Raw genomic sequence first — 26,117 nt, 5'->3', positions numbered from 1 at the left:
ATTTTGGACTATTTTTTATAATGTAAGTTTTGAGTTATTTTTTTATAATGTAAGTGATCAACTTATATATTTCAGAAATAACTGCCCAAAGTTTTTTTAACTCAAAATTGTCCCTTATCTGGTGGAGCTGGTCTATATTGGTCCTTGATACATAAATTTGAGCATTTTTGGCCCAACTAATAGAATGAATTTAAAAAACCACCTTGACTATCAAAAATCACAACAAAAATTGACTCAGGAAAATTGACCGACTTTCGAACTGGCCCAAAGATTGGCCGACTCGGTTAGTTTGATCCCAATTTTTTTATTTTTTTCTAAAAGTAAATCGGCTGAGCTCGACCATTTGCGCCAAAACTTATATCTTAGGAGATCAAAAGTGTTAACTTTTGACAAACTTAGAGGACCAAAATTGCTCTGTTGATACTTAAAAGAGTATTTTAGCCTACTGACAAAGATAAGGGACCATTTTTGTCATTTTCTCAAACTTTTTGACAAGAGAAATTGAGGTTTAGGCTGAGCTGAGGTTTTTTTCCACTCAAACTTTGCTCCATCAAGGTAATCACATTGTTCAAAATTTGATTGAAAATCTGTGCTTTGGTTTTGGATTTGTACTGCGAAATTAAGTATTCTATTTGTATTTTTTTATTTTTTTTTGATGTTCGATTTCATTGTGTTTTTCTTTTTGGACTTCATTTATTCGTTTCTTTTTGGACTTCATTGACCTGTAACTGGATTACGTTTTTTGTTGGTTGTTTACTTGTCTTTGTCGTGTTCTCTATATGTTTGACAATATGCCTCAAAGAAGGAAAATGAAAAATGGGGCATCACTAATAGGGTTTTTGCATTGATCTTTATGTGTTTGACAATATGCTTCAAAGAAGGAAAATGAAAAATGGGGCATCACTAATAGGGTTTTTGCATTGATCTTTATGTGTTTGACAATATGCTTCAAAGGAAAAAAAAAATGACAGGTTGGCCATCACTAACCAGGTAAGTTATGTGCTTGTAAGAATAGTTGAATCACACTGTTATATAGTACTCCATCCGTTTCAATTTGTTTGTCTGGTTTTGACTTGACACTAAATTTATGAAAGTAAAGAATGCTTTTGAATCTTGTTGGTCTTAAATTAAAGATATGTAGAATGTACCAAAATACCCTTTAATCTTGTGTTTTAAACAAGTCATGTGGAAAGTTGAAATTAAAAAATTGCAAAAAAGGAAAGAGACATTCTTTTTTAAACGGACTAAAAAGGAAAGTAAGATAAACAAACTGAAACCGGGGAGTATTAAAGTATACAACATGTGAATTGTAATCCAAAGGTATAAACATACATACCTCTTGGATATTTTGTAAACATAATTTTTCTAAATAGATATGGAGTGAAATATTTCTTAGAAATAGGTATTTTGGAGGTTTTATATTGCCGCATGGGCGTCGGTGTTGGTTTTCCAAATGTTTATTTTTCACTTATTCTCCAGCGGCTGGTGATTTTTTCGCCGGATTTCAGTGAAATTTGTAACTGAGGTCTGAGATAGGTCCGGTGAATTCTACACTCGCAACAGCAGTTATTTTTGTGTTTGGCAATTTGGTCAGTTCCAACAACCAGGTTAAGCTTTGAAAATTAGAATTTTGGGTCAACTTTTGATCTTTTGCAGATTAACTTGTATACAATGTAATTTAAGGTCAAAGGCAATATTTTAGTGAAACATTTGAAAAAAGGTTGACATTGGATGTATTTCGTTCCATTGGAGCCTCTTTCAACTGTCTAAATACATTAATGGCTAAGAATGTGATGTTGGCTATGGAAAGTGAGCTTCTTGTAGAGACAAAGCAAGTCTCAAAGAAGGGTGCATTGCCTCTTTTAGTGAAGAAGAGAGGGGCTTTGTATAGATACTCTTGAGCCATGTTTGTCGCTCTAGACTTATCATTAGTTCATTGGTTCTATTACTAATCGGTTCTAGCTCCAAAAGACATATACATGGAGCTACGTTGACTTTTGGACAAGAAAGACTAGTCAGTCTAACCTACCTCCCCAGCTTCGGTTAACTTAAGGCTTGTCTTTCTTTTAGAACCTTGTTACTTTAAGTTGTCCTGCCAGGGGCCATGAGAGCGGTGGCGACAGGCTTGCTAGGAAGCTAGCCCGAACCGGGGTTAGCGTAGAATGAAAGGGGCGGCTCCAATCTTGTGTTGGCGTTTCCAACTTATTGGATTGCGGGCGGGGAAAAGAGGACGTGGGACTCGATTCAGGGGTGTAGCGTAACTAAGAGAGTCATTCCATATAGGGCAAGACAAAATAGCATGTACTTCTTGCAAGGCTTGGTGAGCTTCTTCATGTGACAAAACATCGCAACAATAATCCGTTGAACAATCACCGATCAAGGGCATCGTAGTGACCTCTTTCAGCAAAGAATTATACCACAAAGCCCAAAACTAGGTACTTCTAATTAGACTAGGTACTTCTAATTAGAGTCTTCTTTGCTAATTGTTGAACATGTATAGATTATTGGGATCTGGTAAAGTAGGATGAATTTCACACTTCAGACCATCTAAATGGATGTAAATTTGAATTTTACCAAAAAAAACAACTTCTTTAGGTTTAGCCTGTCATAGCTTACTTCCCTTTAGGTTTAAAACAAAAAAACTCGTCAAGGATAATGATAGTGGCGGTATTTATATTTGTGCAGTGTGCTCCAATGTTTTTTTATTTATTTTTGGATATGTATTGAAAATTGGTCCTAGTAAAATTCCGTACTCACTGTGTTTATATCCTGGATTCCTCATGTTTGTGGGCGTCTTTGATCTGTTTATTGGTAAGTTGATAAGGTTATCCTTCAAGAGTTCACAAAAATGCCCAAGTGAAGGTGTAATAAAATGTTGCTATGCTCATTGATTGTAGTTTTGATGCATCATGCCTCCAGTAGGAAACAAATTTTCTTGAATCTAAAGTAACTGTTTCACTAATTAATTGATTGGTTGGTACTTTTGCAGATGAGGTATTTGAAGCCAGCCAACTTGTTTCATGAATTACTGAAGTCAAATACACTTGCAAGTAGTCGCTTGCTTGGGTTGGATGTGGGTGATAAGTATGTTGGTCTAGCTGTTTCGGATACGTCAAATAAAGTTGCATCACCTCTCGCGTAATGTAGCTTCTCTGGAACATCTAAAACTGTGATCATGTTGAAACAATTATGCCCATCTTCAGTTTTATTACATCGTTGTATTAGAAGAAATGACGTTAATGTTTGGTATATGCAGTGTCCTTGTGCGCAAGAAAACAAATATTGACTTGATGGCCAGAGATTTACAGAGTCTGGTGAGGCTCATTATATAGTTTACTGGCGATTTTTAACAATTGTGGTTCATTAGGCAGCTAAAGAGTTTTGTTGCTTGACTTCTGCTACTTATAACCTAAGTCAGCATGTGCAGTTACAAGGAAAGATTCTAATTTCGAACAATTGTTTTGACGACCGTTTGTTATAAATCCTTCTTTCTTCATTCAGTTTCTCTCTTTTGTCCACATTTTAATATTGTGGTACCATAAAGAAGGCTAAAATCAGTTGAGTTCTAAGTTACTTGAATATGCATGGTAGATACACCATATTTAGATGACAATAGAACTTGCTTTCGAAAATAATATTGATGGTGTATTACTGCAAAATGCAAACTCTCATCATCCCTTCTCCTTTCACGTAATTCTTGTTTTCCTTTTTCTTTTTTGCTGCAGGTTTCTGAACTTTCCTTGGGGGCCTTTGTTTTCGGCTATCCGTTTGATAGACAAAAAACTAGTCGCGATGTATGTTTTTCACTTTGATAATGATTAGCTTAATTTGTTAGTACCGTAAACCCACATTTTTTTCTGTCTTTCTCAGGCTGTGCAAGTTAAGTTATTCATTGATGACCTTTGTCGGACGGGAGAACTTAGAGGTGTAAAGTACACCTTTAGGGATGAATGCTTCACATCTAAGGTAGGTGCTCTGAACTTTTTAACTTTGTAAAAAAAATCGCGGATTAGTATCAGTCATTTCTTTATATCAAGATAGTATCACACAATTCTTCTTGTTGAGAGTTTACAATTAGTTTATTTTGATACTCCCACACAAAATAATGTCTGTTGATGGACTTATGGAGGATAATTGAGCTTGAATCTTCATTTGTTATTGGTAGTGTTAACTTGTAGTTGCATGTAAACGAACAATTTAGGCATATCACATTATGACTCTTTAAATAACTATTGGAAGCATGCTAAGCTTCTGTAAAAAAATTTAACCTCTCTGCTATTTGCCTTTTGGTTGAAATTAGATTGATCTCATTGCTCCTCCCTCCCCCTGCAACTGTTTGTCGTTGATGATTCGAAATGAGAAATGAACAACAATTATATGTATTATTTTGCTTTCAGAATGTCGAGTTGTTACTACAAACTTTAAAGTTTCACCCAGCAGAATCGAAGACTATGTTAGACAAATTTGCAGCAGTTGGAATACTTCAGGTAAGAAAAGATCTTACTTTATCTCTGCAGTTGTGTTAAAAACATAGTTAACCTCACTGAAGAAGTACATTTCTTTTCATCACTTAGACGAGGTCCTTATTAATCGACATCCAATTAAAAAGGGAAAAAAGGTGATTTATGGGACTAGATTTCGGGCTGAAAGTTTTGGAAGAACTTTTGTTTCATTTGAGAAAAAATCGTATTGTTTGTACAAAAATAAAATTATCTTGCAATTCTTAGCTAAACTAATCTCTGCTTATTTTGTCTAGGAAACTAAGTAGAATTTTATTTCCTACATGTATTTATTTAAGAAACTAGAGTAAGAGAGGCAGATCTTTGCCATAATTGTTTGCTAGGTTCTTTTTTTTCCTTGTGTTTCTTATTTGGGGCAGATTGTGGTTTGGTTAGAACACGTACATTTAGAATAAAGAGTTCAGTAGTTCAAACTAGAGGAGCAGTATAGTTTCACTTTCAGATCAAGACTTAGTTTCCAGTTTCAGTTAGATTCATTTTAAGGATTTACCTTTGCCTCTTCTCTAGGGAAAAAACAAGCAAAATTTGGTGTTATTAAAGGCCTTGCTAATGTTGTTATACAATACTTGTGGTGCTTTGTGGCAGGGGTACCTCGACTATGTTAACAGGAAAAACACCTGAGAAGACTCTTATTAGCTCCAGGCCTAATACAACCTAAATCTTATTACGTTAATGTCTTCAAGAGATGGACGCACACATTGTATGTACACATACTAAACTGAAACAATGAAGTTGTAGGTGTCACTGTAATTTGTAGGTTAGTGTATTTTGTTAAACTTTGTTGTAACTCTCTATTTACTTTATGTATAAACCGTAACACTGTATTCAAGAGCAAGATTTTGACCACATTTTCATCTACTTGCAAATCAGCTGGTATTTCTAGTTCAAGTTTAAATCTCCTTACAGCTTTCTGCAGAGCTCAGTTGAGGAAATATGAAAAACTTGACCCCTTGCCATGGTCACAGCCATTGAATATTTCCTCACAAGGCTAAAGATAAAATAGACATGAAAACTTTGAATTTCCAGCTATATCATTTGCCAAAGTCTGAAATGATGCTGGTGAAACAAAATTATAGGGTGTGTTTGTTATTCTGATTCAAGCTCCTTACTGAAGTAGGAACAGACTAAATTCGATTTCAGATGCACCATTTTCCAATTCGAGCTGTCTTTGACACTCTGTACTGTAATGCTACAGATTTTAGATCTTCCTTTTATTTTTTCTTTCTCGGGTACAGTATTAACAGGGTAAAAACTTGTACTTGATGTTTACACCAAATCAATAAATGCATGACATATGTCTACAAATAGATTTGTCTCACTTAATCATGGCTAATTTGTGCTATATACTCTCGCTCTATTAAATTGCTTATCCATGTAAAATTGATATAGTTTGGTATAACATAAGGTGCGTGTGAGTTTTAATAAGTTAAGAGGTCCATATACCAGAGGGTAATGGGCAAAGAGGAGGCTGGTCAGTTTTGGTGATTAAGTAACTCGTACAAAATCTTGATAATTATAGGTAGCTCGTGTAAAACCGATAAAAGGTCGTATAGCTGTATCTTTTTTCATAAAAGTTATGATTTGTAACAGGAAAATCACAAAGCTTTTATCCTACCTACATAAAAGTCACAATTCGGAAAACTCAACCTCTCGACGTACCGATAATTTGTCCGCATTTTAACCCATTTAAAATTTTTCTATTATATATAAGTGTCAAAGGAGGACCAACATAGCATTAACAAATTGTACATAGAGCATTCCATGTTGTACCCATCTATTTCTATTATATTCTATTCTATATTATATATATTATATATTTCTATTATATATAAATGGCTAAGAGGGACCAACACTGCAATACCTTATTGTACCAAAAACTTATAAATTGTACACGCAATGAATCCTTGTACACTTTAACCAACTGCTTTTTTATCCCACGTGGACATATATTTATTCTCTTCTCATGTATAGACATATGCACTTCAATTTTAATTCTCCGACACATTTATTTCGTCTATGCACTTTTACTTGTTCACTTTTGACTTTTCACGTTCTTGTTGAATATTTATTCTCTTCTCATGTATACATGCATGTACTTCAATTTTAATTCTCCGACACATATTTATTTCCTCCATGCATTTTTATTTGTTCACTTTTGACTTTTCACGTTATTTAAGAATTAATAAATGAAGTACTCCCTCCGTCCCATATTACTTGGCCACATTACTTGACTTTTCACGTTCTTTAAGAATTAATAAATGAAATACTCCCTTCGTCCCATATTACTTGGTCACATTATTATACTTGACTTTTCACGTTCTTTAAGAATTAATAAATGAAGTACTCCCTTCGTCCCATATTACTTGACCACATTATTATACTTGACTTTTCACGTTCTTTAAGAATTAATAAATTAAGTACTCCCTTCGTCCCATATTACTTGGTCACATTACTAAAAATATATGTCTATTTTTCTATTCTATATTTTTTCTTATATTTTTTTATATTTCTATTCTATTATATATAAACGCCCAAGGTGGACGAACACAGCAACAATAAGTTGTACAAAAAGCAACTGAAATTGTACTCTAAGCAGGGACTAACATGTGTACATTTCAGAAGTTGAACATTAATTCTACCTCTTGTGTGTTTACTTTTTAAGTCCCTACGGGTCCGCAGTGTCTCAATTGTCCTCTCATTTCCTTCATTTGGCATATACTCCCTCCGTCTCAATTTAAGTGTCTGCATTTGACTAGACACGGAGTTTAAGAAATAAAGACAGACTTTCTAATCTTGTGGTTCTAAATTAAAAATATGTATAATATAATAAAATGTCCTTTGAATCTTGTGATTATAAACATGAGATGTAGGATATTTAAATTGTCAACTTATTAAATATAGAAAGATGTGGACATAATCAAAATAAGACAAATTTAGCAACAATTGAGAAATTAAGGGGGAAAATAAGAGGAAAAGAAAAAAATATAGAGCCTCACTAAGGAGAATCGCAGTATCCTTTGCAAAATATACAAACTCTAAAGACTAACTAAATTGAGTAACCAAATTAATCATGTTAGACCCCTTGCATCGCACATGCATAGTTTGCTAGTTTATCTAATAAATACAAACCCAGTTTAATCTGATTTTTTACTCCACATTACAAGAACTCTCATTGAGGTGAAATACTGAATTATCCTTGTATTCTGGACTAGAAAAGCACATCTTTGAAAATCTCATGTGCGCTCCTGTGAACAACATGATATATAGATATAGGTAAGAATCTAGTAGTTCAGTTGGTTGACTACCTGAACTTTCACCTTGTTGGTGAGAGTTCTAATCGTCATATTGTAATTTCCTCCCTATTTCCCCTTCCCCTACCCCCTATGTAATAAAAATATTTTTTTTATTTTTTTAAAAACAACATGATATATAGGAGGCAAAAGACATAAATTGACCCCTCAACTATACCCCAAAAGTCGATATCACACTTAAACTTTACTACTGACGTATTACACACCTAATATATGAAAAAGTGATATTATTTGCTTCCTGACGCACATATAACCAGTCTCAGGTGTGGAAGTGTTCCAAACACGTGCGACACGTTATTTATTCTTTCACAATTTTTTAATTTTATTTTATTATTCTTTCACAATTTTTTTTACTTTATTCACAAAATTAAAGTAAAAAATGATTTTTAAATTTTAACAAAAAACTGATTTTCCATCTTCTTCTTCATTTCACCCCCCCACCCCCCCTCTTCTCCACTTGCACGCCTTCCCCACCCCCCAAATCCTTCACGCCACCAGTCACCACTGTAACGCCGCCCCCACCACTACAATTTCAGACCACCACCAACATCAGAAAAAGTCACGATACCATTACCATCAATTTCATCTATCATCACCTCCAATAATTTCAATAGCCACCACCAAAATCAAAATACCACTATCAATTCCTCTCCACCATTCCCCACCAGCCCATCACCATATATCACAATAGAAAGTCACTATTGATTTCAGAGCAAAGACATTCATCTTTCATTTGCACTTTTATTTTTTAATTTTTCTTTTCAGTTATTTTGGTCCCTAAAAAGTTCTTGAATTATGATTTGGAACATTCCTCTGAAAAATTACAGTGAAGAAGATAATGGATATGATAAGAAAAATGGAGGAAATTGGGGGGGGGGGGGGGGGGGGAGGGAGGAGAGAAGATAGGAAAGAAAAAGGGAGTGGAGATGAAGAAGAAAGGTGGAAGGGATTGCAATAAAAAAAATAGTGGAAAGATAAATTTGAGTGGGCGGGTGAGTATGGAGAAGAAAGATGGGAGGGGTGGGGAAATGAAGAAGAAAGGGATGCGTGGGGGGTGGGGGTGGGATTAAAAAAATATAAATTTGGTATTAAAAAAAAAAGGAAAAATGAATTAATTTTAATCAAAACGCTCCTATTTTTTAATTATTTTTACATTTTATGTCACATTAGCTCTGGAGGGGTAAATAATATCACTTTTTCATATATTAAGTATGTAATAGGTCACTAGTAAAGTTTAAGTGTGAAAATAACTTTTGGGGTATAGTTTAAGGGTCAACTTATGTCTTTTAAGAAAAAACGATCACACATTTTGAGTGCATGCGCTGTTGCTGCTAATTGAAAACAAAAAAAAAGAAGCAAAAGACATAAATTGACCCTTAAACTATACATCAAAAGTCATTTTTCACACTTAAACTATCCTGGCGACCCATTACACATCTAATATATTTAAAAGTGATATTTTTTACTCCCTGATACAATATGACCAATTGCACTAGGGGAGAGTGTACACACCCTCTCCCCACATCAATGCCACATCAGTCCACGTCAATGCCACGTCGAAAAATCCTCTAATTTTTAATTTTATATTTTTTTTTTCCTTTCCCCTCCTCCCTCACCCTCCCTTTCTTCTTCATCCCTACTCTCTTTCTTATTGTATAACCACCATTGTTTCCAATGAGCTTCAATATTTTCCGGTGAGCTTCCATTTTTTCCGATCATTTTCATTTTTCGGTCACCAAATTTACATCTAATCTACCTATAAAATAAATGTGTGATATTAAACTCATCAAGCTATTTTTTAAAAGAGAGAGAGAGAGAGAGAGAGAGAGAGAGAGAGTGGCACTGCTCCACCTACACTACTCTTTTTTATTTTATTGTATTGTTATGTATCCTTTTTTTTAATATGGTGGCTGCTGGGTTTATGAAATGAAAACGACGAAGAAGAATAAGGGTTTTAGGGGGTGGGGGTGGCGTGAAGGCGGTGGTGGTGATGGTGAAATGAAGAAGAAAAAAGGTTTGGGAAGTGGGGATGGGGATGGGGGTGGAGGTGGCGTGAAGTGGCAGAAGAGGGGTGGGGTGGCAGTGAGAGAAAGAAGAAGAAGGGTTTTGGGGGGTGGCGGGAAGGTGGAAGAGAAGGGGTGGGGTTAGGGGTGGCGGGAATGTGGAGGAGAAGGGGGAAGGGCTGGGGGGGATGGTTGAATAAAAAAGAAGAAGTTGTAACAAAAAATTTATAATAATTTTTTTTAAAAAAAATTGACCTCACTCTCCTATTATTTAAATAGAATTATTTTTTATGCCACATCAACTCTGGAGGGGTAAAAAATATCACTTTTACATATATTAGGTGTGTAATGAATCACCAGGATATTTTAAATGTGAAAATGACTTTTGGGGTATAATTTAAAAGCCAATTAATGTCTTTTGCCTATATTTTAAGGGGAAAAATGATTGTCTTTACCAAGAGCCAGCATCTCATAGGAACCTTATCAACGTGGGAAAATGAGGACGTGGCTCCCCTTCAGTACCCAATCCCTCCATTTCCTGCAGTGGGGCCTTGAGTTTCTTACACGTGTCTCCTATAATTTTAAGGGACAAGTTAGTTAACTCAAAACTTTTAACCCAGGTTAAGTTTATTCTCTCTCTTCCCCATTCTCTTATCCATTCGGTTCTGCCATTTTACCCCTCCGTGCTTTCAATCGAGAAAGATAAAAAGAGTTTTCGAAATTTCAACACTACTTGATAGAAGTGAATTAACTGTTCGCTTTATAAACTAAACTGTGACTGAAGCTTTTACAAGTTCATACCAAAAGGAAATTTTCAGAAAAAAGAAACTTAGATAAATAGAGCAAGGTCTGAGATATGTGTATCAGCAATACGAGAACTAAACTATAAAGCAAATTTAAGCCGAGTAATCATGCATAATAATTCCTTCATTATTGATAATCACATTATAATTTAAACTATTTACTCCCTCCGGATTAAAAAAAAAATCCACTTAACCATTTACACACCACTTAAGAAAATACTAACTCCTACACAAAAATAGGTAATTCGACTAAACTATCTCTAATTAAATAGGCATTGAAATTTGATCATATAACATTTAATAGGGGCAAACATAAAAAAACAAGGTTAATTCTTTCTTGATTTGCTGAGTGGACTCTTTTTTTTTATTCAAGAAAAAAAGGCTAAGTGGACTCTTTTTTTTATCCGGACGGAGTATTATTAAGGTGGCATAAAGTTGTTCCCAAAAATTTCACCCTTCATTAAGCTCAGGTCCAAAGCGAAAGGCCATTGTGCATATAAGGAAAATTTCCCCTATCATAATTGGGAGTTTATGTGTACTGTTAAGATTAGTATATACATAAATAGGACCTTACTAAACAGTGAGAGTTGCACTAGAATCACACAAGCATAAAGAACCTCATGCCAACTGAAAAAAGAGCTGATTGCGATATCACTTGATGTTTACATTCTAACCACGCAATCATTCTTCAGCAATGGATTATCAGACATTCCCGTGGGATGCGTGATTAGGCACCTCTCCCTGATTATCCAAAGGCATATACTGTGCCATGATGGCACGGATCTCGGAATCCATGTATCTCTGCATATAAATAGGTTTTTAGGTTACATACATCAGCAAAAGTAAAAAAAAAAAAAAAAAAAAAAAAAAAAAAAAAAAAAAAACATGAAAAATGAGTTTCTTTGAGATGATGTAATCATAGGAGATTTTGGCATTTGCAGTATTTTATGTCTCTTCCCAAAGGCCATTCTCTTTCGACATCACTTTGAAGAGTTAAATTTATGAAATTACTACGGTAAACTAACTCATGTTGCTGGTATATTTCCAATTTTCTAGTGTTGTGTATCCAAACCCAAAGGTCATAATTGACAAAAGATGATGAAATAAGAACATATTAATAAAAAACATACCCGGATCCTATACTTGTACACCGCATATGCTCCAACTCCTGCAACTACCAAACCCAAGATGATAACCCAAACAAGACCCCAGCTAAATCCTGTTTTGTCATCATTGCCTGCATTTTTTTTGAAGATTATTTACAGATTAAAATACATCGGATTTATGAAATTACAGTACCTCAAAACTGCTTGTGAAATTCTGTTACAGATAAAAGCAGCTAAATGAGCATCACAACCATCATATTACAACATTTAACTAGCTTCATCCATCGTTAAAAGTATATTTCCAGCAATATGAGAACTTAAAACTTACCTATACACGTGTCATGTTCCTGCATGTACAGCAAATTGCCTTTGCAACTGCAATCATAACCACCCCAGGTGTTCTTGCATTTGCAATCTGAACACTGGCATGCCAGCCTTTCTTTGCATTCATCAATATCTGAAAAGGGGAAAAAATAAAGATAAAATAACTTTGCATCTCATCAAATTATTAGTCATATTGGTACTCCGTGTTAGACTGGAGACGATTCTACAGAGAAAAAGAATGTTGGAAAACTTCTAGAGAAAAAGAATGTTGGAAAACTTTTTGTTGCAATCAAATGTAAATCGTCAAGTAGGTAGATAAGAGTTTACGAAGATTCTAACAGCTGAAAACTGTGAGTATCCTATAAATGCTAACAACATCAGCAAATTTTGAAAAATGTTATATAATGCGTAACAGATTCCCTGTACCTTCACAAACCTTCACTCCATCTCCTTTGAACCCTGGTGGACATTTACAACCCTTTGTGTGGTCATCCTGACAAGATAAGGATAAAACATTTAGTGTCCCTGTTCACAGAATGAAATTGAGACACGAGGAAACTCGTCTAATAACTCAAGTAAAACCAGCAAAGTTAGAGCCAGAAAAGGAGCGGGTAATTCAAAGAGAAAAACTAATTTTCTAGCTTCAATTCTCATATATAAATTAAGAAACAAGAGCATTTCATATGCCAATCCTCTGCCCCATAAAAGAAGGGGAATGCCAGAGAGTAAAGTTCAAGAGGTAGGTAATTATGCTTGAATGGAGCCTTCTTACTATGCAAGCTGAAAATGTCCTGCCGTCCTTGGTTCCCTTCCAACAACCTCCATTGTTTAATCCACAGCGTAATGCTCCAGATGCTGTCACACAAAAAGCACAAAAGATTAAGCCTCTGAAGACAATGCTCATGCATCACAGCGGCGCTTTTTAGGAGTGGAAAACGGGCAGGTCAGATCGTATTTGGGCGGTTCTAAAATGGGTTAGACTAAAACGGATAAAATATCCGACCCGCCCATATTTAACACGGATTAAAAAATGGGTTACCCGATGTGGATACCCATATTACCCATGATTTCAGGAATAGTCAGGTGAGAACACAAGCTAAAAGCCAAAATAAGCTTGGACTCCCAGAAAGCAAGAACTCATGAAATAATAACAACCAGACAAATGGGTATAGATGATATGGATATCCATACTATTCATCTGAATATCCATTTTTTAGTGGATAATATCCATATTTGATGCATTTTTAAAAAGTCAATTATCCAACCCATGTCTAATGGGTCGAATGGATGGTTACTTGTTTTTTAACCATTTTGCCAGCCCTAGACGGCTTTTATGTGACCAAGATTTTGAACATAGAGTCTTAAGTACCTTCACAGTGGGAGTAACCATCACCAACAAATTTTACTCCCTGAACCATTGGGCATTCACATACTCTCCCACGGAAAGTATCCTGCAGCATAAGTGTAAGGCACGGCATAGGAAAATTAGCAAACAATAAATTAGATAAAAAGATGCAAAATAATGCTATCATATTAGTAGTCAACAGACAAATGACTATACCCGGCATGCAGTAATGTTAGCAGCCTTGTCCTGCCAGCACCCACCATTGGACTCTAAGCACTCATTTGTCTGTATATCTGAGAAGTAAAACAACTTGTGAGTACCACCTTATTGGAGACCATAGAGATTATGTACCACCTCGTCCTGAAGGCTATTTCGACCAAATATTGTTGTTTAGGTATAATAGCTACGTAAGCTTTGTGTATCAACAAATTACAAGTTGGAGTACGTCGGAAAGCTAGAGCAGAAATCGGTCGGTGACTTTGGAGGCTGAAATACAGAAAATTGACTCGACGCCCTTTGATATAAAGTTATAAATCAAGTATGATTCCCAATTTATAGAAATGATTAAATGCATAGAAAAAGTCTGCAAGCATGACAATTGGTACAATTATAATGTCTTCAAAACTAAAGAAAGGATCAAGGGAACTGACCATCGGTTAAACAAATTCCAGGCTCTGTGGTCTCCTCAAAACCTGAACAAAGGGCCTTCAAAACAGCTCCCCTGTCCAACTTGCCTACAAGGTAGATAACACTAAAAGTTAAGAATCTCTATTATTTAGAAAACTACATGCACCTTCTCACTTGAATTCTTTGAGTTATACCTCTGTACTGTCTATTGTTTATCACAAGAGTTGGCAAGATAGTCACATCTCCACGAGAATCCTTGCCAATCTGAATGAAGCAATGCAAAAGTAACAATTCAATTCAAGAGTCCATTCGGAAACAATAGAGTCAAAGAGGTCAAGAAAAGAGCTTTCCCATTATTTGTTTTTTGACACACCTGCGCTTCTTGTTCAGCCTTTAGAACAGGGTTGTCAGCATCGGCTTCAGGATCTCCAACACATTTATCTATCTGCTTTACATCAAAGCCTATTGTGTCCATTCCGGGAAAAAATAACAAGGTTAACAGTTAGACAAAATCTTGAGTTCACAAAGAAGAAGGCCAGTTAATTAGTGCAGTACCATATAATTCAAAAATAAATTATAAAAACCATACAAGGCCTATTTCTTTAGCTTTAAAAAAAGAAAGGTGAAGTGACATTTCAGACATTTGAACTAAATGAAAGATCTAAATGCATCAGTTCAGTAAAGAGCATAACAACCCAAGTGGAAAAAAAAATCACGTGCTATCACGAAGTCTGAGTATATCAGAGCTTGTCTTCAGACTATTATAAAGTGAACCATCAAAACAAGACATAAATATGATGCCAAAAAGGATCTTTTTTTTTTTGTAGTAGAACACTTATAACTAAGTGATGAGCCTTACACAAACTCTTTTTAATCAGCAAGCAAGAATGTTATTGGGAAAGACATAGCAACACATAGGAGAGAGAATATGTTCAGTTGTAAAAACGTCCTCTTTTTTACAAGTACAAAAACTTCCTCTTAATCCAGTATTAAACTGAGGAAGTTATAATGTAGTTATATCATATACATTTTCATGTTATACCAACAAAACTATGTAACCTGGAGACAGTGAGACAGCTTTAATAAAGTCGCAAGAGCAAACTTTGAATTTCCTTTTTAAGTGTGACTCTGTTTTAAGCTAAATCGCAGTTAGCACATTGAACCATTAACATCAAATGTGTATATATTTTTAACACCAAATGTATATTTACACTGGAAATAATGTGCATGAGCTGACATTCATCAGCGGAAACACGAAAAACAAGAAACTCCAACTTACCAAGAGATTTGATTACTTGATCTGCACACTCTTTGTTGTACTTCTTCTCTTTCATTGGACACCGGATTCCAAAATCAGTAACGTAGTCCCACCACATCCAGGACTTCCCACTTTCATTGGCAACCTTATAAAAGCAAGCTTGGCGCAAATTTTGTAAAACAACATCTTTCCCATCATAACCTTTGCTGAAGTCTTGCTCGGGATCTGGAGCACAGTATCTCCCATGGTTGATACACTGAGACTTGCATTGCTTGCTCAAAATAAATGCCTCAGGACAATACCAAGTTATGTAATGGGGAGTAAACTGTGTATATCCCTTCTGCTCAAGTATCTGGGCAGCCCCTTTGAAGTTTTTGACAAACTCTCTCTGGCTCTCACACTTAGGGCCACACTCATCATTACTGTTGGTCCAAAACTCGTACTCAACTCTTTCATCAGGATGTGGAAGAGCCTCCCTCCAATCAAGGTTTATGTTAACCATCTCCCCTTTAGATAGTTGCTTCTTGATGCTATCCCCAAGCGATTGACTAATTAGAGCTGATGGAATAGTTATATTTTGCAGATAATCTGCCTTTGCATCCTCTTCCTCAGGAGTGTCCATGGTAATCAAAGGTTCATTGCGATCATCAGCAACAAGAATAGCAGCAGCTCCCGCCTTTTGAGCATTCCAAGCCTTTAGCGTGAAATAGCAGTCTGCCAGTATACATAGACCGAAAAAGGAAAAGGAGACACATGTTAGATACGTACAATGTTTAACAAGGCAGATCATCCATCACTAATTATCCGGTCTTAAATACCCAAGGGTATGGCCTAGTGGTCAATGAAGTGGGTTGAGAATCATGAGGTCTCAGGTTCAAATCGCAACTGAGACAAAAAAAACAAGGTGATTTCTTTCCATCTGTCTTAGCCTTGGTGGATAGAGTTACCTGACACCTGTTGCTGGTGGCAGGTATCCTGTGAAATCAGTTGAGGTGCGCATAAGCTGGCACAGACACCATGGTTATAACAAAATTATCCGGTCTTAAATGCTTATTCACTGTAGGTGGAGCATTTGTGAAAGTTTGAACTTGGAACAGAAACACCATATATACTAATTAGCAAAACCAATCACACATAAAACACAAAGCGTAGATGACATCTCCTCAGGTTCACTAGAAGAGCCAAAAGCAAGTGCAGGATTGTTACAAGACTACAAAACCTCATCAACCTCAAAAGACATCAGAATAATCCGAACTGTTTTCTTTTTTTACTTCTCTTTTGTCGGTTCAACTAGTAAGAACCGTCCAACTGTGTTTTCAATATATTCGAAGATTGACAACAGAAAGTAGAAAAGTTTATACGTATACTAACAGGCATGAAAAGCCCAATGCTCGCCATGAGTCTTTCTGGTCTTCTATCCTTTTATTCTGTTAGGTACTTGAACGTCCGTGTCAGATTAAGTGCATATTTAGGCAATCTAAACTACAGAATCCCTAATTCCCTCAAAAAGCAATCTATTATGGGAATGAAATGCCTATATATATGTAGGCCACTGAGGCACAGTTAAGTGATCTTTACAAACCTGAAATCTGATTCCACAATTTATTAACAAAAACAAAAATAAGACAATCTACATAATACCCTCAGTATGAACTGAAACCAACACTACTAAAACAAGCTCTAATAAGTAAATTACAATTCAAAGTGCAGAAAAGATAGAATCTTTACCTCCTCGATCGATTAGAACGAAAACAGGCATACCACCAGCCTTAGTTTTAAAGGAAATATCAACATCTGCAAAACTCTTACAAGACTTTTGATTAGCTTTAGGATACATAACAATACCAACCATTGTTCCTCCATATTGTGGTACCCCAAAGTTCCCAATTGCACACTCATACACATCTTTAATTGAGTCTGGTGAAGTTACTCTCAAACTATTCTTTTCCACAACAAATCTACCCAAACAAGACCCTAATACAAGAAACCAAACACACACTAAAAACCCCAACTTTTCCTTCATTTTCACTTAGATTGACAAATATAACAATGACCCAGATCAAGGAAAGTCAAAATTAACACCTATAAGTTATCAAGGCTAGGATTTTTACACTAAAAATCAGATCTTTATAGTAAAGTTCATCATACCAAGATCTTATATTGGTGATCTAATGAAAAAAGAATCACCTTTTTGAGGAGACTATATTGATAGAGTGAGAAAATGGAAAAGTGGGAATTTTTTGGATAGCCAAACAGAACCTTAAAATGGAAGAAAAAAACAAAAAGAAAGAGTGGAAAGCTATAGATTCAACGTGTAAAATATGTTGAAGTGATTGCAATGTTTTGTAGGAGTGTTGATGACACAAATTGTCAGGTTGATATTTGCTTATATGCTCTTAGGTTCTGTCATTTGGAGAATTGTGGGATTTTTCTATTAACAATATACCAGAAAGCCTTTTCTTTTAGTTTTTTCCTTTCCTTATTTGGTGGTTAATTAACTACCATAAAGTCCGCTGGGTTGTTGAAGAAAGACTAATAGCCCGTTTGGATTGTCTTATAAGTTGCTTATAAGCTTTTTTCAGCTTTTTAGAGTGTTTGGCTGACCAGTTTAAAGTCATTTTGTGCTTAAAATAAGCTCAAAAAAATAATTGGGTCCATTTGACTTAGCTTATCTAAAGCAGCTTATAAGTTGTTTAAGCTGAAAACAGCTTATAAGCCAAAAAAAAAAAGTTTAACTATCCCAACTTTTTTTTTTTTAGCTTATAAGTTGTTTGCAGCTTACAGGCATAAGCCCATCCAAACGGGCTTTAAATAGCTATATGATTCTTGTAGTAGATCTCAATAGCTAATTCATCAAAAGTCCTCATCACCAAAAGAAAAGATTTTTATTGCCGTGAAAATAGTTTTTTTTTTTTTATATGTAAAAATTAAAGCATAACAATTACTATTCCTACTCAAAAATTGGACCTTTTCTATTTATTTATGATTATGAGAATTATGACACTAATATATATTTCACCTATCACGTTGTACGTATTATACTCCTTCCGGCCACCTTTACTTTTCTATTATGGACTTTGTATGCCCGACTTGACAAGTGATTTGAAAATGAATAATTAATGTTAATGATAAAATAAGAAAAAAAGTTTGTCATTCTCTTAATATGCTAAAATGAATAAGTAAAAGTGAAAATTTACTTTTAATATGAATAACTAAAAGTGAATGGAGACTTTTAATACAATGAACAACTAAAAGTGAATAGAGGGGGTATGTTTTATGTTGTCTAATAATTTTTACTATGGTTTCTAGAATTTCAGAATGTTTTAGCTATTCAAAAATTTTAATAATAATACTTCTAATATAATTATAAAATTTCTTTCAAGAATCTTGAAGAGTTTAAAGCAGTACATCAGGAATTAGACCCATTAACTTTGTTATTATTGAAACCCCCCTCCCCCCCCCCCCCCCCCCCCGCACCCCAAATTATTTTTGAGGAATAGATACGTACAACTCAAAAAAGAGAAAACAAAATAAAGTAAAATAATACTCACTCCGTCCCAAAAAAAGAACATATTTCTATATTTTTAAAAATAATTTAGAATTATGAGATGATTTATAACTATACAAATATTTAAAATTTATTTAAATCACATATTTTAAAAATTTTCTTTTATTTTTTAAATTTTGTATGAAGTCACGTTAAGATAATTTTTTTGAGATGGAGGCGGGAGCAGCAGTAATGGTTAAGAAGGTGATGACAGATATGGCGGCTCTCATTGCATGGGACCCCTGTGAGGTGGTTCCTCCAATAGGCATCCTTAGGGATAGTCCACGTGTACCGTCCAAGAAATATTCTGGTTTCTTAACTTTAATAATTAGAATTACTAAGAGTGGTCGTTTGGTACATAAATAAAATTATTTCAGGATTATAATCCTGGAACTAATTTATCTCATCTTTTGGATTAATTTATTCCATCTAAAAAATGGGATAAACTAATGCTAAGATTAATGTGATAAGATGAAATATGTCATCTTTAAGTTTGGGATGCACTTTATACTTTATTTGGTACAAAATATAAATTTATCCTACCAAACATGATATAAAATTAATCACGCAGTTAGTGCTGAGATATTCCAATTAATACCGTGTACCAAACGACCCCTAATCGATCTGAGGCTATTAATTTAGGATTGAGCTCCTCTTCATTTCTCTTTCTCTCCATTTTTCCCAAGTTCTTACTTGGATGAGGGACATGTGTTATGATTAAAAATTAATGGTTGAGATTTATTTAACCATATCAAAATCCTAATCATGATTAGGATAATAAATATATATTTCCTTATCAATTTTTGTAATTTCGATAATTCCTCTTTTAAAAATTTCAAAACTTCAAATAATTAGTTTTTATATGCTAAGGTAATCTTTACTCAGTTATTTGTTGTGTTTCCTTTCTCTTTAATTTGTTTGGTTTTTCTTTTCTTTTTTTGTTTTGAACAATTGATGAGTTAATAAGTCAATTAATGGCCACTAAAATTTTAAAATTGTACAAATTACTTTTATTGCAAAAATATTATTCTTTATTCTTTATAATTTGTTGATTTAATACATTGATTAATTGGTCATCTTTTTGCATTTACTCCCACTAACCATTTGATGTCCACTATTTTCTCAATTATATAACCCAGCTGTTCAAAGAAAGAGAAAAGAACAATTCGGAAAAAGAAAAAAAAAACTCGTAACAAAGCTGGAAAAAGAGAGAAAAGTATTTAATAATATATGGATGAAAATTTGTAGTTAAAGTTATGGGATTTCCACAAAATATATATATATATATATATATATATATATTGAAGCAAATATCTAGTATATTTATTATCCTAACCATGATTAGGACTTTGATTTGGTTAAGTAAATCTCAACCATTAGTTTTTAACCATGACACATGTCTCCCATCCAAGTAAGAACTTGGGAAAAATAGAGAGAAGAGAAATGGAGAGGAGCCTCATCCATTAATTTACGTGTATCTGATATCTACTACTTTATAATTTTTTAATTTATGAATAAATTAGTATTCCCTCTCTTAACTTTTACCTGTGCATTTTGATTTTGCACAAATACTTGATATTTAATAAATGAAGTATATATTTTATCATAATATTCATATTAATTAATATTAGTGACGGAGTCAGAATTTTCACCCAAGATTTCAAAATATGAAGCACGAAGAAACCAAGTGATTGAACATCTACTATATATATACATTAAATATACAGTGTGATCTTTCGTCAAGGGGGTTCAGATGAACCCCTTGATGCCTACCTAGCGTCACCCTTGATTGGTACATAATTTTAATAGACTTAGAAAATAAATTGGAAGTAAGTAATTAATGTTGAAGGTAAAACAAGAAGAAAAAAAGGTGCCCTTCTCTTATATGCTAGAGTGGACAGACAAAAATGAAAATTTATCTTTAATACGGAGGAAAAGTAAAAGTGAATGAAGGTAGTAATTATACTTTAATACATTGGTGCGTAAAAATATTTTTATCAGGTGCGTGTAAAATTTATTATAATGTGAGTATAGTGATAAGTGAATTAAGAACTTATTCACACTTAGAAATTATATTTAATCACATTCGTCTTTGAATATGCTTTTATTGTTTAATCATTATTAGATAATTTATTGTCAATTAAACTTAGTAGTGTTAAACTAATGTAATTGCATATATATATCGGTGTAAGATAATATTTCGTTTTCTTGTAATGTAAGTTCATTCATATATTAATTGGAGCGAACACGGGATTAAGACTCGTAATTCGTTAACTAGAAATATGATCTCATTAATATTGAGTGTACGCCAAGTTCTCTTCTTTGTTTATAATCTTGTTTGCTACTAATCTATTCTAATACGTAGTACTGTAGCAGAAGATTGGGAAAGTAATTGTGGTTGGTGGTGCAACTGAAATGTGTACTTTTAAAACGTCTAGCAGTTTTAGCTAAAACTATAAAAAGAAAATGAAGAAAGAAAATCTAGAGTTAAAAATTTAAGTAAAAAATAACCGCCCATTATACCAAACTAATGATGCAAGATATTTGTCATCTATATACTTTTTAGTTTTTTTTTATCACTTAACTTTGTACTTGACCTAATTTATTACTTAAAATATAATATGTTAATCATAAGAAAAACGTTTTGCTACGTGCTATCCTTTCACAGCAACGTTTTGTCGGGTTGATATTACTTTACTACTATTAAGAAGAGTGAGTTATTACTCACTTTCTCATCGTCCGTCTGTTTCAATTTAATAAAAAAAGTTATGGACCCCATATATATTAAATAATAACTAATATTAAAAAAAAATTATGAGCCCTATAATTCTAATCTATATATATATATATATATATCCGTTCCAATTTTAAAAAAAAATTGTGAGCCTCATATATATTAAACAACAATTAATATTAAAAAAATAGTGCAAATTAATAATGTAAAAAAAAAAAGTGCCCCCCATATTAAAAAATCAAACAACATTCATGTAATTTCCAAAGTATCTCATCAAGTCAATAATGATGGATTCATTGTCACGTGTTTATTCGTAGCAAACACTAATATAATAAAGTTTTAAATACGGAGCACAAACTACAATATTATATTAATCGTGTTTTGAACATAGTATCCCATGTTGACAAAATCAAGAAATATATATAAAAAAAAAGTGAATCCCATATTAAAAAAAAAAATAATGTAAAAAAAAAAGTGCAGACTTTGTATTCGTAGCAAACACTAATATAATAAAGTTTTAGATACGGAGCACAAATTACAATGTTATTTCAATCGTGTTTTGAACATAGTATATATATATATATATATATATATATATATATATATATATATATGTATAAATATAGTGCAAACTAATAATGTCCAAAAGGGTGGGCCCTATACTAAACAACACAAAACAATATAAAAAATAAAAAAATAATAAAAAAAAAACTATATAAAGCATGGGTTTAGACCCATGCTTCGTCATCCGTTGTCCCTTAAAAAAAAAGGCGGGCCTCATACTAAATAACACCGAGCAATAAAAAAAAAAGGAAGAAAAAAAAGTGGAACTCACCATCTCCAAACTCATGGAAAAAAAAAGTGGACCCTATATTATCAAAATCAAGTAATATCAAAAAAAAAAAAAAAAAAAAAATGAACCCCATATTAAAAAAAATATAATGTTAAAAAAAAAGTCCTGGCTTTGTATTCGTAGCAAACACTAATATAATAAAATTTTAGATACGGAGCACAAACTACAATGTTATATTAATCGTGTTTTGAACATAGTATATGTATATATATTATATGCATAAAAATAGTACAAACTAATAATGTCCAAAAAAAAAATATACCCCATAAAGGGTGAACCTCATACTAAACAACATCAAGCAATATTAAACAAAAAAAAAAAAGTGGAACCCACCATCTCCAAACTCACTATAAAAAAAAGTGAACTTCATATTAACAAAATCAAGCAATATCAAAAAAAACAAGTGAACCCCATATTAAAAAAAAATGTCAAAAAAAAAAATGCAGACTTTGTATTCGTAGTAAACACTAATATATTAAAGTTTTAGATACGGAGTACAAACTATAATGTTATATTAATCATGTTTTGAACATAGTGTATATATATATATATATATATATATATATATGCATAAAAATAGTGCAAATTAATAATGTAAAAAAAAAAGTGCACTCCATATTAAAAAATCAAACAATATTCATGTAATTTCCAAAGTATCTCATTAAGTTAATAATGATGGATTCATTGCCACGTGCATATCAATCTATTAGTGGGAGCAAATGAAATTGTTTTTCTTCAAAAAGTTAAGTAGTCAAACCATACAGTTTTCTTTCTTTTTTTGTATTAGCCTGAGATCTAATCTAGATATTAAAGTGTTGTATTTGCTATTCCGCCATGTCATTTATTTGTTATGTTCACTAAAATAAATATACTTAAAATATTTATATTTTAAAAAAAGATAGAATTTAATTACTTTTTTATTTTTATTCTTACTCTAATAAATGTGAAAAGAGATTAACGTCGTAAAAAAAATATATCAAATGGAGATCAAATAATGAATAAGGTAAATTAGTCAAATTATAATTCTAATCGACGTTTTCTTAAAAAACCACGCAAAAGACAACATGACAAGTAAAATGAGCTAAACCGAGAATATTTACCAAAAATTAAAAAATAGTATTTTTTTCATTTAAATAGAAAATCAATTTCTACTTTGTTTCGTTTTAAACATCTAAAATTAATTTAATAATTTGAATTAGAATTATCCAAATCAAAATTTGATAAAAAATAATAAGTATTTTACACCTTTAAATTAATCGAATTAAAATTGAAAGTATCAACTGATGCTTAAATATTGCTATTGTTTTATCTCAAAAAGAGGAAAATAGTTTCCTTTTAAACAAGTCTACTCTTTTAAAAAATATTAATAAATTTGCCGATTTTGTGTTCGTAGTAAACATTAATATAATAAAATTTTAGATACGGAGCACAAACTACAATGTTATATTAATCGTGTTTTAAACATAATATATATATATATATATATATATATATATATATATATATATATATATATATATATAATCACTATTCAAAGACAACTACATACACATAGATGCATTATAATCTAAAGTGTTGGGCCCGTGCGCAGCACGGGCATAGGCAGTCTAGTTTTCTTATATGCTCTTAGGTTCTGTCATTTGGAGAATTGTGGGATTTTTCTATTAATAAAAAACCAGAAGCCTTTTCTTTTAGTTTTTTCCTTTCCTTGATTGGTGGTTAATTAACTACCAGAAAGTCTTTTGTGTTGTTGAAGAAAGACAGTATGATTCTTGTAGTAGATCTGAATAGCTAATTCATCAAAAGTCCTCATCACCAAAAGAAAAGATTTTTATTGCCATGAAAATAGTTTTTTTTATATGTAAAAAATTAAAGCATAACAATTACTATTCCTACTAAAAAATTGCACCTTTTCTATTTATTTATGATTATAAGACTTATGACACTAATATATGTTTCATCTATCACGTTGTACGTTTTATGCTCCTTCCGGTCACCTTTACTTGTCTATGGCTTTGTATGCCCTGCTTAAGACTCGATAGACTTGATAAGTGATTTAGAAATGAATAATTAATGTTAATGGTAAAAGAAAAACAAAGTTTGTCATTTTCTTGATATGTTAAAATGGACAAATAAAATAGAGGGACAATTAAAAGTGAATGGAGACTTTTAATACAGTGGACAACTAAAAGTGAACAGAGCGGGTATGTTTTATGTTGTCAAATAATTTTTACTATGGTTTTTGGAATTTCAGAATGTTTTAGTTATTCAAATTTTTTAATAATAATACTTCTAATATAATTATAAAATTTCTTTCAAGAATCTTGAAGAGTTTAAAGCAGTACATCAAGAAATGGATACGTTAACTTTGTTATTAAACGCAACCCAAATATTTTTGAGGAATAGGTACGTACAACCCAAAAAAGAGAAAACAAAATAAAGTAAAGTAATACTCCTTTCTTCTAAAAAAATTGGCATATTTTTATATTTAAAAATAATTTAATTTTATAAAATGATTTACAGCTATATAAATATTTAAAATTTATTTTAAAACACACATTTTAAAAGTCTTCCTTTATTTCTTAAATTTCGTACCAAATCAAATTAAAATAATTTTTTTTGGGGACGGCAGTAACAGTAATGGTTAAGAAGGTGATGAAGACAGATATGACGGCTCTGATTGTATTTGGGACCAATGATAAAGTGGGACCCCTGTGAGGTGGTTCCTCCAATAGGCATCCTTAGGGATAGTCCACGTGTACCGTCCAAGAAATATTCCGGTTTCTAACTTTAATAATTGGAAGTACTAATGGATCTGAGGCTATTAATTTATGTGTATCTGATACCTACTACTCCCTCCTGATAAAAAAAAAAAAAAAAAAAATCCATTCAGGTGCCGTTTGGCCATAAAAATTATTCACTTTTTATCAGAATTTTTTTTCACTTTTTTCACTTTTGAGCGTTGGGCCATAAATATTCCGAATACAACTTGAAGTTGTATTCCGGAATATCAAAAACTCAAAAAACTTGTTTTTCATTTTTTTTAAAACTTTTTTCACTTTTTTACAATTACATTTCACCAAAAACTACAATTTCAAAAACTATGGCCAAACACAACTCCAACTTCAAAAATTCCAAAAACAGTGAATTTGTTTTTGGTATCTATGGCCAAACGCCTACTTAGTCTTTTTTCTTTGAGTCAAAAAAAGTGTCCACTTATTAAATTAAGAAACAATTAACCTTGTCTTTTCAGATTTGCTCATATTAAATGTTATGTGATCAAATTCCAATACCTATTTAATTAGGATAGTTTAATCAATTTACATATTTTTTTCTTCGATTGAGCAATTTCTTAAAGGACGTGCAAATGACCAAGTGAACTATTTTTTGATCAGGAGGGAGTACTTTAATTTTTTAATTTAATAAAGTAGTATTCCCTCCTTTTAACTTTTACTTGTGCATTTTGATTTTGCACAAATACTTGAGATTTAATAAATAAAGTATATATTTTATCATAATATTCATATTAATTAATATTAGTGGTGGCGTCAGAATTTTCACCTATGATTTAAAAATATGAAGAAGTAATACACGAAGAAGCCAAGTGATTGAACATCTACTATATATATACATAAAATATACATTGTGATCTTTCGTCGAGGGGGTTCAGATACCCCTCAGTGCCT

The 26,117-nt window shown here is 32.7% G+C and overlaps 2 protein-coding genes across 3 annotated transcripts; one reads left to right on the top strand and one right to left on the bottom strand.

Annotated features, from left to right (window-relative positions):
* The first annotated feature begins 404 nt into the window (after positions 1-404).
* On the top strand, positions 405-5,372 carry LOC132606728 (uncharacterized). Of its 2 annotated transcripts, none has more exons than XM_060320349.1 (7): positions 405-555; positions 2,990-3,138; positions 3,257-3,314; positions 3,726-3,794; positions 3,871-3,966; positions 4,398-4,487; positions 5,106-5,372. In XM_060320349.1, the coding sequence occupies exons 2-7, from the start codon at positions 2,990-2,992 to the stop codon at positions 5,139-5,141; spliced, it is 498 nt and encodes a 165-aa protein (XP_060176332.1). In that variant the 5' UTR covers positions 405-555; the 3' UTR covers positions 5,142-5,372. The 2 variants fall into 2 exon arrangements, with proteins under 2 accessions (XP_060176332.1, XP_060176333.1); XM_060320350.1 differs by lacking the exon at positions 405-555 and adding an exon at positions 1,076-2,435.
* A 5,740-nt stretch (positions 5,373-11,112) lies between these two features.
* Positions 11,113-17,729, bottom strand: LOC132606727 (vacuolar-sorting receptor 1-like). The gene is made up of 12 exons (XM_060320348.1): positions 17,026-17,729; positions 15,319-16,011; positions 14,413-14,501; positions 14,234-14,303; positions 14,063-14,146; positions 13,629-13,705; positions 13,437-13,518; positions 12,840-12,922; positions 12,494-12,560; positions 12,072-12,200; positions 11,768-11,874; positions 11,113-11,438 (listed from the first exon to the last, which is right to left on the bottom strand). Exons 1-12 carry the CDS (start codon positions 17,318-17,320, stop codon positions 11,340-11,342), a joined length of 1,875 nt encoding a protein of 624 aa, XP_060176331.1. The 5' UTR covers positions 17,321-17,729; the 3' UTR covers positions 11,113-11,339.
* Between the last annotated feature and the right edge of the window lie 8,388 nt (positions 17,730-26,117).

The sequence above is a fragment of the Lycium barbarum genome, chromosome 8, assembly GCF_019175385.1.
Source record: "Lycium barbarum isolate Lr01 chromosome 8, ASM1917538v2, whole genome shotgun sequence".
Taxonomy (NCBI): Eukaryota; Viridiplantae; Streptophyta; class Magnoliopsida; order Solanales; family Solanaceae; genus Lycium; species Lycium barbarum.
The sequence above is the reverse complement of the archived record's forward strand: the minus strand, read 5'-3'. Positions and strand labels throughout refer to the sequence as shown.

What these genes read in the sequence shown, in the direction of transcription:
- LOC132606727 (XM_060320348.1), bottom strand. Translation starts at nt 17,320, where the DNA reads ATGAAGGAAAAGTTGGGGTTTTTAGTGTGTGTTTGGTTTCTTGTATTA. An exon ending in CGTTCTAATCGATCGAGGAG is followed by an intron (nt 16,012 to 17,025) that starts GTAAAGATTCTA and finishes GTATACTGGCAG; the next exon opens with ACTGCTATTTCACGCTAAAG. An exon ending in GGACATTTTCAGCTTGCATA is followed by an intron (nt 12,561 to 12,839) that starts GTAAGAAGGCTC and finishes TTATCTTGTCAG; the next exon opens with GATGACCACACAAAGGGTTG.
- LOC132606728 (XM_060320349.1), top strand. Translation starts at nt 2,990, where the DNA reads ATGAGGTATTTGAAGCCAGCCAACTTGTTTCATGAATTACTGAAGTCA. An exon ending in CCAGAGATTTACAGAGTCTG is followed by an intron (nt 3,315 to 3,725) that starts GTGAGGCTCATT and finishes TTTTTGCTGCAG; the next exon opens with GTTTCTGAACTTTCCTTGGG. An exon ending in CAGCAGTTGGAATACTTCAG is followed by an intron (nt 4,488 to 5,105) that starts GTAAGAAAAGAT and finishes GCTTTGTGGCAG; the next exon opens with GGGTACCTCGACTATGTTAA.